General features: G+C 47.1%; 1 protein-coding gene across 1 annotated transcript in view; it reads right to left on the bottom strand.

Annotated features, from left to right (window-relative positions):
* LOC146172381 (piwi-like protein 1) overlaps positions 1-12,781 on the bottom strand; it is a 197,773-nt gene that overhangs the window by 11,500 nt on the left and 173,492 nt on the right. Inside the window, exons 15-17 of the mRNA XM_084585935.1 lie at positions 8,417-8,629; positions 6,940-7,326; positions 58-125 (exon numbers count right to left, since the gene is read on the bottom strand). Coding sequence (XP_084442061.1) covers positions 58-125; positions 6,940-7,326; positions 8,417-8,629 — 668 coding nt within the window. The remainder of the gene's footprint in view (positions 1-57; positions 126-6,939; positions 7,327-8,416; positions 8,630-12,781) is intronic.

Genomic DNA, 12,781 nt, shown 5'->3' with positions numbered 1-12,781 from the left:
AAACGGAAAAGCCGAAAAAGAAAGCGATCCCGCCCTTCAATAATAAAATTCACTCACCAGTCAGGGCGTGTGATTGTGTGGTCCACAACGGTTCCAGGCATAGGGTTGTCCAACTCAACTCCATTCTGTTGCAAAAAAATCAGGCAATCAGGAAAATCAGGAAAGGGGCACATAAGATAAATAGTGGGACTGGGTGTCCGTAAGTTACACATGAGTGATGTCAAATAGAAGTTAGCCTGGACTGCATTCTAATCACAAGAGGCCACTCGAGTTGAGCTAGAAAGGATCATAACACAAAAAGAACATACAGGATGTCACCATGACCAGACAATTTAAAAAGAAAGCTATGTACGTCAACACCAAATTACTGCCATTTGCCTTTTTGACAGGGATGCCACTAGTTCGACCCTATTGGCATCCCGAAAGACTTTAGGTCTCTTCAATATGGGTTGCACCGGCTGCATTAGTTCTGGAAAATGCTGCAGCGGTGCCAAGCGGTCAAGTGAGCATGAAGTGCCAGTTCTGACTGGTGTGCAACAACAGCTGCTAAAAAGAGTACGCTATTGTAGGACTCTGCAACCTAGCAGACGCCAACATTCATGTGCAATGTATCGCTTATCACAATATGATCCCTATGGCCAATTTCGAAGCTGCCATAGACCTACTGTACTTGGAAAGTGACGGCGACGTTGATTGCGACAAGTTCATCAGCAATATGCACGGCTGCACGATTTTATATTGGTCTGCAACGATGTCATATATTCATATGCCTGGGTACAAGAGAATGTTGTGAGCAGTTGGCATGAGTATCAGTATAAATCAGACTGCCTGACGGGATGTTTCACTGGCTCAGCAGTGATAAACCCTAGTTCCTGTCTTCACTCCAAAATAGCTGCTGCTGAAAGATGCACGTGCCTCATTGTGATTGACTCACAAAGCTCTATGTGCTCCGCGGGCGACCAGTTTGATGTCACAGAGTGGCTGTGCCTGTAGTGACTAGTTTCTAACATCACTCCGTGGCCAAGTCATGCTGGCAGAGCAGTGTAGAAATGACTCAACTGCAACTGCTTCCTATTCTACCCGTCTTTAGGCCAAGACCAGTGCCACACAACACGATACCCAAAAAAAAAGAAAAAAAAACGACACCTACACAGGACAATGCACGCAAAGGTACCGTATCGTGGCCACCGCTACATATGTGGCCACAACTACCGTATTTACTCGCATAATGCTCGCACTCGCATAATGCTCGCACCCCCCACATTGCCTATCGAAAATTGGAATTTTTTTTTCCTCGCATAATCATCGCACCCCCAACATCACTGCCGCGAGAGTCGACATGTTGCACCGCGGCAGTCGACTACGCGTAGCGAGCGCCATCTTTCTAGTGCTACTGAAACTAGCTGGCCCCGTTAGGTGCGTGCGCTACCAGGAGGCGCTACCCGACCCAACCGACGATCATCATCACCAGCTCCGACCACTCCGAGCGCCTCGAGAAGGAAACATCAAGGTGTTTCGTCAGTTTTGTTCCGCTGGTACAGCCGCACGTTCTCCCGAGTTCCGCGCATAGTTCTGCCATTTTGCGAAGACTTTCGTAGGCCTCGCTCAGTGCGTGCTACTTTTGTCACCGTGCTCTCGGTGCCGCTTCGCCATGGGGCGATACGCAAGCTACACCGCTGCCTTTAAGCTAAAAGCTGTCGAGTACGCTTTGGAGCACGGCAACCGCGCTGCCAGCAGACACTTCGGAGTCAACGAGTTTTGTGTCCGCTACTGGAGACGGCAGCACGACAAGCTCAAGGCAACCAGCAAGACTCGGCGTGCCTTCCGTGGTCCGAAGACGGGAAAGCTTCCTGGGGTTGAAACTGCACTCCTGGACTACATTAAGGCTCTACGGGCGGATGGTTGCGCCGTGTCAATAGAGCTGATGCGGAACCAGGCGCGCGTAATTGCAAGAAAAGAAGGCATCTCGGCGCAAGATTTCCAGGCAAGTAACGGGTGGGCCACGCGGTTCATGCGGCGCAATGGACTTTCGCTCAGGAGGCGGACGACGCTTTGCCAGCGGCTACCTGCAGCCTATGAAGACAAGATTGTGGACTTCCATCGCTTCGTGATACGAATTCGGCAGGAAAGAAACTTCTTGCTCTCCCAGATCGGAAACGCGGACCAAACGCCCCTCAATTTTGATATGCCGAGCAGCACTACAGTGGAGCAGACAGGTGCGCGGTCTGTGCACATAAGGACGACTGGTGCCGAAAAACAACGATGCACGGTCATGCTAGGCGTGACTGCGGACGGGCGGAAGCTGCCACCATATGTGATTTTTAAGCGGAAAACCCTGCCAAAAGGAAAGCTGCCCTCCGGAATACACGTGCGGGTGCAAGAGAAAGGTTGGATGACGGCAGAATTGATGATCGACTGGTTGAAGACGGTGTGGGCACGGCGACCGGGAGCACTTCTTTGTCCGTCGCTTCTCGTTCTTGATAGCTTCCGCGGTCACCGCATGGACTCTGTTCGCGCGAAGTTGACGGAATTGCGTACGGACATCGCAGTAATACCAGGTGGCCTCACATCGATGCTGCAGCCTCTGGACGTGTCTTTGAACAAGCCGTTCAAAGATAACGTTCGGAGGCTGTATGCAGAATGGATGGCCGAAGGCCAACACGCTCTTACGCCGGGTGGCAAGATAAAGAGGCCATCTGTGGAGCTGCTGTGCAACTGGGTAGCAGATGCATGGAGCATGATTGGCGCTGACGTGGTCGTGAAGAGTTTCAAGAAAACTGGCATTTCCAACGCCCTGGACGCGACAGAAGACCACTTGGTGTGGGACGAAGATGAAGAGGGTGAAGCTGAGGAAGCCGACGAAGCAGCGACCAGCGATAGCGATGGCAATGTCGACGTGGACTCCGCGGACTCTGAGTGATGGTGATGTTGCGGGCGGCCAGCCTTCGCAAATAAAGTGTTTCTGCAGCTAGTGTTTGTCGTCTCTGTGGTTTTATTACAAACGTAAGTCCTGCTTGCAATTGAAGTTTTGGTTAAATTTACAATAGCTGGCTTGAGAACCCCGGTTCACAGCCTATTTACATTTGCTTTCAACACTCCAAAGCATTGTTCAAAAATTTTCCCCGCGTAATTATCGCACCCCCTAACTTCGCACCGATTTTCTGCGAAAAAAAGAGCGAGGATTATGCGAGTAAATACGGTACACATAATACTGCTCCTGACCACCAACAAAATGTCAATCACCAGCATGCAGCATAACTAGGTACTCTGCATTTGCGTTCGTTAGGGCCGAACCGTCTGGATTCTGAAGGAGACGGGCTTTACAAAGCTCTTCAAAATCAGTGCGCAGCATCGTTTGCTCTTGGCCAAGCGGTGCATACGCCATGCTTTACTTTTTTCTGCCCCTCCTCGTGAGCATGTGCATGATGGGCAAGAACTCGTGCAGAACTAGTCCTGCACCTTAACACAATGAGGAGGGAAGTGCAGATGGCACTGGCAATATGAGGACCACGGTGCTGCGGTCCTTGAACTGGTGCAGCTGATGCGATCAAATTGAAGAGACCTTCTTAAATCATAGTTTTCTCGCCAATAAACCAGCCTATCGCAGCCGGACAAGCATGAACATAGCCAAAAAGAGCTGGGCAATAAACTTTCACCAGGAACGTTTAAACGAAGTAGTCCAAAGTATCCTTTCTACATACGCTGAAAGCACATGGACTAACCATCCACACCTGCACAGATGAATAGTTATCCTTTCTACATACGCTGAAAGCACATGGACTAACCATCCACACCTGCACAGATGAATAGCTAAGTAGAGGGAAGCAAACCCAACAGCCCTCAAAGCAATTAAGGCAGTAGATAAATCTGGTTACAACAAAACTGTTAAAGGTGGTTTTTGGTTGCATCCAGGTTTTTGTTAATACATGCAGTTTTCACGATAAGTCTTTGGCAGGGGAATGCAGAATGGAAACCAAAATAAGAAACAAATGTCTGGGAAATTACATTACGAATGTTAAAAGTAAAACCTCCCTTATTTGAAGCTGCGGCCACCACCTGCGGAGGTCAGGGCTACGAGAGAGAGAAGAGCCTGTTGTCCCGGACTCTGTGTTGCTAGTGGTATCCATCGTCCCCACTATATAAATCAGAGCTATCAGCATCTAAATCTCTCAACAACCACAGAAGGTCGAGAATGGCAAACACTACTCGTTCCATGCCTTTCTTTTTTTGTCCCGTAATTTTCCACGCCTTATGAGAATGAACTATTGTAGTGCCATGTTCAAAAGGCAAAAGCAGCAGATAGTGCCGAGTTTGCCACATAGCATCGTCAGGAGTGGAGCCCGACGTGTTACAATCATTTATCAATAGTAGTGATTGTAGACATTCCTCACATGACCGTTTGTGTTTTACTAACCCTTTGAGGGCTTTTGCCGTAAATGAACGGCGGCGGTTTTCTGTCCCGCAAGGTTTTTGCTGTACCAGTACAGTTTCAATTCTCCGTTTGAAATTTTGCGGCCTAATGACGATGCATGCTCACTGGGAGGTGCTGCCACCCCCCAGGACTTACAAGAAGCGCTTGAAATGTGCTGCCTTCTTGCGAAGATACACAAAAGTGATTCCTAGCTGCAGCATGTCGCCCAGTCTACGGCATAGCGGCCGCCCTATCGCGGTTTCAGTTTTGCCTCGCGATCACAAGGGAGGCGCGAAACTTGACTTCTATCTTTATGGGCGCTTCCGTGCAGGGGATAAACAGAACTGATACCTAGCTGCCCGGTCTGTGGCAACTCCCTTGCATGGTTTCAGCCCCCCCCCCCCCCCCCCCCTTCCGTGATTGCAATAGAGGCGCGCAAATCTTTATTTTTATCATTATATTAGCAGGAAATTTCCGCATGACAAAAAGAAACCTGCCACCGGAGGTAATCGAACCACTATCCCTACTCTATGCCGGGCTCATGAGAGACTGATCGTAATTCTCCTTGTCTAACGCGAGGATAACAGCAGTAATGACAATGATGATGCAGTTAGTGATAATGATGATGGTAGTGATAACCATGATGATGCAGTTAGTGAAAACGGTCCTATGAAGTCGCTTTTGCCATTTCTGCTCTTCAGCAGACTTAAGCACAGTCCAGTAATTTTTGCAGAGAAACTTTTGTGAATCCTGCCAAATTTTCAGTAATTCAGCTTTAGCTAACCGGTAGTTGGCCCAGCGAGTTTATTACGCAAGGTCAACTGCTGCAACACGTTCATTACTAAAATTTTCAAATACACATGCTTTAATGCAAGCAGCATTGGAGAATTGAGAACCCCAGCACTTGTAGCCAAAAGCACACAATGAGGACATACACATGCACGCAGCAATACAGAACGTTCTATGTGAGTCGCTACAGTTCCCTAATGTGTGCTTTATAGAAATGGAAGCTTGGTGCAAAAGCTTATTAATGAAGTTTGGAGAAAGCAAAAAAAATACTGCAGACTAGATCCCGCAAATCAACAGCCCTCAATTGGTTTCACTGGGCTGGGACACAAATCTTTCTAAACCCTTGGTTCCATTTAGCTGGGGCACCCATTAAGAACTAAAACCTCGTGAAAACTTTCTCTCAATGCTGAAAAGTTTTATCCAAAAGAATGATTGATCCAAACTTCCTGATTATGAACTCTAATTGTTGAATAAGGCACAGATGCATTCAATGACATCAAAATCATTAAAATGACAATTGGCTCTTCTTGGCATAAAGTATAAACTGTTTTTTGCTAGAACTCTGTCCATATTTGCAGTGTCTTTCAAGCGGAAAAATTTCACAGCACACCCTGCCCATAAACAACAGTGGTGAGCCGGAATCGCTTCCTTATTGTTTTCAGATGCTTCACCCTATTACATCACTGCATTGTGCAGAAGCCACTGCAATGTCTGACCGTCACCATGTTGCTTCTGTGATACGCTCTTCAGACAAGGCCAGCTGCTATGCAAGTGCATGCCATAATTTACCTGCATAATTAACCGACTTTTTGTTTTTCAGAAACAATCAATTTGGGCTGCAACATTCATTATGCGGGAAAAAAGTTAACATTTCCTTGAGAGATTCCGAATTTCATACATGCTCATTCGTACACCCATCAATCATCGTTTATCATAAAATGTCTAACCTTGTTACCAGTTTAACTTCAGGCAATAAAGTCGCATTAAAATGAGCATAATTTCTGCAAGGCCTTAGCCAGCACTATGCATAAAAAGAAAAAAAAAGGGGGGGGCCAGGCAACCAGCCCACATTGAGGGCCGCGGTAGCACATGGGGTGCATTGAAACCACTCAAACCTGTCCAAGCGGTAACAGGCACTGGATCTTCGGAGGATTTTGACTTCTATCATGACAAGTTTGCCAGTGAGGTAGCGCTGTGATATACCAAGCTGCTTCATTCAGCACAGGTAACTTTCGCATGTCTTATGCCCGCATCATACCATCCATACTTTCGAGCACTGCACTGGTTTGGTTGGATCATTGGGTTCAGTGGCCTAAGGTGACAAGCTCTGGGCCCACCGTAGTGGATAGCTCTTATTTTGACAGTCTGGAGAGTACCGACAAAGCACAGTACAGGGAGCCTTGTGTTTCACCTCCATCAAAACACGGTTGGAATTGACAGCCAAGTGCCCTTAATATATATGATGGGTCTGTCAGTGCTACACTAACCGATAAAAATTTTTGCTGCCCCAAAGAGAAATGTGCAACTAGAGCTGTGTTGTATGTGGCAGAAAGTTGCAAAAAAAAAAAAAAAATGTCAGTACCGTGTCAAGGTCACAACACCACACCAGAACCTCAATTACCCACAAAAAAAAAAAAAATAAATAAATAAAACTGCAGCCCTCACACCAGTATCTAGGGCAGTTTCAAGCTCAGATTTCAGCTATCTATTTCAGTGATTACTTCACAAGTAGCCCTTACCAACTTGGCAAAGATACGAGTGTTGATGCGCTTCTGCACAACCACCACAGCAATGGTGGGATTGTAGTTGTCGCTGATGCAGCCGAAAGCAGCTATGAGCTGCTCAATCTCAAACTCATTCACATAGTTGAGCTGTCCATCGCTCACGCCATCACGGAAGATGAAGATGCGATCAGGTCGAGTGTGGTTCACTTCGTAGTACTTTACGAGTGCCTCCAAGAAGGCTATCCTCAAGCTGTTCACAAGCTCCTTGCCAGGATCTTGAAAAGCAACCTTGGAGAACCAGCGAGTCATGTGGTGGTTCATACTAGCCACAAATCCCACCACAGACTGCTTGCCTCGGTTGCGATCATGGTAGACGTCAATTCCCACCACCATCACATTTCTCTGAAAAAAGAAAACAGTAAACGGGTAAGCTCAAAACCCCGTGTGAAGCCACTACACCCGTAAACAGCACATGCAGAAGCTTTATTGTTATGCCCCACTTGCCCACAGCACAGTTTCAGCAGGTAAGTCACCAACTGGAGATTTTGACCTCACTGTCTTTAGATGTGCGTGACACTTTGAGCTTGGCCACGTCATACCCATAAGCCCCACACTTCCAACGTATAACTCGTGCTTACCGCTGTTTACATAGTGAAATTTTGCTGGTTGGGACACAGCTAGCATGCAGCTGAGAACATGACAAACAAGGAGGTACAATAACCTTATCAATTTAGCTTCTAAGCCATTTTGATGATGCCTCAACAACATCTGATGTGGCACACTGCCAAGTTGGCTCGGTGAGCCATCATCGCCTGTACTCGGGACATAAGCAAGCTGCTTTCTTGGCATGATGCAAATGTATGTGGCTGAAAATGGCCCCAAAACTGACAGCACTGAAAACAGGCTGGGATAAGAGCTACCATAAAATACCAAGCAGGCACCCCCATGCATGCAAGATCCCCCCCCTCCCAATTTCCCTGCTAATTTCACATTTCTCCACGTCATACTAAAAAAGCTAATGCTGCTAGGAGTGGGCAGGTTTATTGTGCCGAGAGTACAGCGGCTAATGCTCTGCGACATCACTTAAAATTAAATCCAGCATACAACACCCCAAATATTAATATATTAAACAGGAATGATACAAGCAGTCATTTCGAAACATTCGGCCGATTTACATAAGAACTTAATAGACGACAAAAATTGCAATTATCCAGGATTTTGAATCGACAGCATTTGAATCATCGTGGCTTCCCTGGTCTTTATTTTCGGTAGCATATGCACAAAAAACTCACAAAATGCCCCTGTTAGGCCCAAAATTTGGCTCATACTGCTAGTTGAGTAACAGACAACACGGAATGAATTCAAAAGTTTACCAATGGACATGCATACTGTTTGCTGCTCCGAAAAGAAAGAAAAAGTGAGCAAAGATGTAAACACTTTTCCAGAACCCCTAAGGTGCCGTAAACGTAAATTGAAAGACAAAAAATCGTACCACGGGGATGTCAACGGCCCACAGTTCGCCACCCAGCTTGCAGTTGATTTGCAGGGCCACCTTCTGAACGACGCTGCGCAGCTTCTGCGGCTGGCCAATGGTGTTGGAGATGATGACCTGTGATGCCACTGGCATCTCCACACAGCAGAGGCGCTTTACTGCACTGTAACGATCATCCCGCGATGTTGGGAAGATGATCACAATGACCTGCAACTGTGCGACAAACAAGGAACGCTCATGGGCAGGCAAAAAAGAAAGACTGGGAAAATGGCACAACACAGTGTTGTCATAGTTTCTTCAAACCATGCCATTCATTTTGTTCACGCCAGACACAGCGGCAACTCAACCATCCAAGTAGAATTCTGCTATAACAAACATCCACAAATACAATCAAGCACATAGGGTGGTGGTCCTTTCAACATCACTGACACCACAAATTGCAGCAACTTGCGCCATAAGGTAACCTTGCTGCCTACAGCTTTGCCAGCTAATAACATAGTTCACACTGAAGGCCTCTAAGTAACTGCACTGATGCCAAGTTGAAAATTTCAAAACGAGAGTTCAGTTGAAAGCTTATTATGCTGCATAATAAAGTGAAATTTCGATGATCTGAATTCATAAAAATCTCCTTAGCCAGAGTTTCCTCAGTACAATGTGTTCAGGTGTTTCCAAACTCACACTCCTACAGATGTATGAATATGCAAGCCACAGACTCTTGCACATAGCTCTGCTCATACATCACTACCACGCAATCAATATTTGTGCACTGTGCATTGCGGGCAGCGAGCGGTAGCATGCAGACCATGCACTGCTGACTTCAGCGGACAATGTATGCACTGCGAGTAGAGAGCTGTGGCCATGGTGTCATAAATAAACCCCCATCAGGTGTAAGCACATCTGCGTGAATGCATTTCCTATGCTTCTTTTCTGCATACGAATTTTGTTCATTGTTGATTATAGTTAAACTTCTATGTAATGAACCTCCATGTAGCCAACTTCCTCGACATTACCAAGTTTATCAATTCACCAACTCCGCCCATATTGAAGAGTGTGTATTTGATAACTCCATATAACGAACATGTCGCGACTGTTGCCTTTGACATAACGAGCATGCGGAGCTGCCTATCCCTTAGCTTGTGCTGAAATTTTACGGAACCTCACGTTTCATGACTTAAGAGGGGACACAGGTCCTTTGGACTAAAAATGGCCAAAAAAAAAATGATTTTCTGATAATGGCATTTTTGGAATCTGTGGCTATTAACCTTCAAGTTCAGCAATTCTCTTTTTCCAGAAGTCAGTACTTTCAGCATAATACCGGATTTAGATCGTCGCGCGAGCAGAATTTGCGCGGCAGCAAGGAAAAAAAGAGGCACATTTTTCATTGCACGGAACCACCGTTCTACCATACCATCTGGGCTACCGTTGGGCTAATTTGAATGAGAGCGCTCTGGGCTTTAATTTCTTGCTGCTGCTGCTCGCCTGCCCTCAATGGCCACCGACAAAAAAAAAACAAAAAATAAAAAAAGGACGATATCCAATTCGCCACCGAGATCAGGTGACTGCAATCGAGCCACCCGACTGACGGATTCTGCCATGTGTCGTCTGCTTGGCTTGTAGGCAGCAGTCCGGCCCGCCGCTTAGGGACACAATTTTGTTGAAAGGCGTGATCGATGCGAGACAGTGCCTCTCACAAAATTTCCCGTGCTACAAATTTAGTAAAAAAAAAAAAGTGCGCGGTGACAACTTCCGACAGCATCCAGCGTCACTAAAAAACTCCGAAGATGTGCTGGAGCGGTGAGCGAAGACAACGCAGTTGAAGTAGGTCTACCAAGCACGGTAGCATCAGCACCAAGTGAACGCATCCGCTGTGATAAGACAATGCTGCAGCCTTCGGATTTGGTTGAAAACCAGAAAAAAGCCGAAGAAATGGTATAGCAGCTAGAGATAACCCGCAGCGACCAAGAGAAAAGTGGGCCTCATTGACAGCTGGGGCGCCCGTCCCACTGACGGTACAGACGGTCGCTGTGCGGACGACAGTGCCTTCAATATTGTTAACCCTTTCACTGTCACGAACGTACCGGTACGTATTCGCGTTTCCTCCCCGCAGTGTCAATAACGTACCCGTACGTATTCTATCTTACGTTCAAATCTTCGCGCCTCACCCTAAAGCTGCCGCGCTTGGACTTGCTCCGCCATCTGTTGAATCTTTCTACAAGCTGATATGCTCGCTCCGCGCCGATAAGACACATATATGGAAGAGTATGGTGCAACCGCGCCCGCCCGTTCTTTGCTCGTGGGAGGGGGCGTGGTCGCTCCGTGACACTACTCTCTCGAGCGAGCGATCCTTTGGCGCGCGCGTGCGTTTATGGGTTCAAAGTTTGTTCTGACATCTGCGGCAGGTTTGGAGGTTTTTATTTTTATTCTTTGTCGCGCTTCCGCTACGGCGTGGCAAGTTCAGGGTCGCACGCGGTTGCCTCTCTCCGACTGACATATGACTCGATTGCTGCATTCGCTCTCTCCACGCGCCCTCGCTTGAGGACAGCTTGCCGTTAGCAGCAGCAGCACACGAGTGTTTTAGCCCCTTTCCATCTTTTTCTCTTTCGACTTCACTACGTGCCGTTTCTCTCCCTTGTGCTGGCCACTGAATGTGCGCCCTCCGCGCGCGCTTACTTTCGGATGGCGGACCGCGCGGGACCTTCGACGGCTGACTGGAGCGATGGCTCTTCGGGTTCTGATTACCAGCCAAGCTCGGATTCGGACTCAGGATCCACCACACTCTGAAGAAGTATTGAGTGTGTTTTTTTTTATTTTATCATATATCATTTATAGTCAGACTGATGATGATGATGTTTATTTAAACACCTGCAGAACACTGAAATGTGCAAATTGCATTGACTAATTTATTTGTATACCCATCATGATGCAAAATAAATCTTTATGCTCGTTCCCTGATATGCTCGTTCTCTGAAACCAAGCCGACACTGGGGGTGCGTCCCAGTCAGAAACAGCCGACAGTGAAAGGGTTAATTTTAAGTCTCTCAACGAGGAGTGTTGTGAGCCGCGAAGTACAAAGTGTGTGGCGGGGACATATATGTTTCGAGAGGCGATCGTGAGTACGGTCTAGCGGTGAAATTGTCTTTGGTGAGCACAAACTGCGGAGACATTTCGTCAGTATGGAGTTCACCACGCGTGCAAGGCAGCCAAAAGATAAATCCGTTTGCAGTGAACATTCTTACTGCACGACTTATTCAAACTACGGGGAATAGGCAAACCGTGCTGAATGATGTGCTTGCGGCTATAAACATTTCACATCATGGCCTGCGCACAAAAACATGGCAGAGCTATCTAAACTGCAAGCCGACGCCTGCCGCAACATGCACAGCCAAAGCAGTCATGAAGGACGGCCCAAGGTGTTCGACAGCTGTACAACAGGCTGAACATAGACAATCCCGGAAATATTTTAGTGTCGATGGTTCATGGAAGACCTGGTGTCATTCATCCTGCATCGGTGTCAGTGCAGGCACTATGTTGTTTTGAGCAACTTCTGTGCTGGGTGTGAGCGAGGGCCGAAAGATGATGACCCGCCCTATAAAGAGTGGAAAGACAGCCAAGTGTGCCAAAAACACACACACACACACACACACACACGGACAGAAAATCTGGTGAAATTGAAGTCCAAGCTGGACTTATTCTGTTTGAAAGGTCACAGCAAAACCACAACCTTAGGTATACTACTGTGCTTTCTGATGGTGATAGCCGCATGTTTCTGCTCCATATGGCTTCATCAAAATACAAAATGAGGAGTGCATAAACCATGTGTAGAAGCGTACGGGCCCGGCACTGTGCAATGCAATTGCCAAGCACAAAGGCAGTGCAAAAGAGAGCCTTAGTGGCAAAGCTTATGGGCGACCTTGTCACGAAGCTGACGTCTTACAGCTGAAGTCATATACTGGAGATGCTGGGGCCATGCGCAAGGCCGTGATGGCCATTTTCCATCACATCAGTTGAAATGTCTCAAACCATACACTGTGGCCAAAAGGCTAAAACCCATGGTGCCGTTAGAACGCTGCTGTAGCCAAAAAAGAGCCAGCTCCCAAGCACAAATACAATTTGCCGCAAAATTTATGCGAAGCACTTTTTCCTATCTATGAGCGCTTGGCAAATCCAAAGCTACTCGAGCTGTGTCTGCATGGAAAAATGCAAAACAATAATGAAAGCCTGCACTCCCTTATATGGTCGCTCACACCAAAAGAGCGCCATGCTTCATTATTCTCAGTGCAAGCAGTCACTTCAATGCAGGAACTGTCAAGGCATCATCCCAAATGCCGAGTGAGCTCAGCATGAAACCCAGGCCTCCATAACATC

This window comes from Amblyomma maculatum, unplaced genomic scaffold (genome assembly GCF_055883805.1).
Source record: "Amblyomma maculatum isolate TAMU_Amacu unplaced genomic scaffold, ASM5588380v1 scaffold_13, whole genome shotgun sequence".
Taxonomy (NCBI): Eukaryota; Metazoa; Arthropoda; class Arachnida; order Ixodida; family Ixodidae; genus Amblyomma; species Amblyomma maculatum.
Note: the sequence above shows the minus strand (reverse complement) of the source record. Positions and strands in the feature narration are given on the sequence as shown.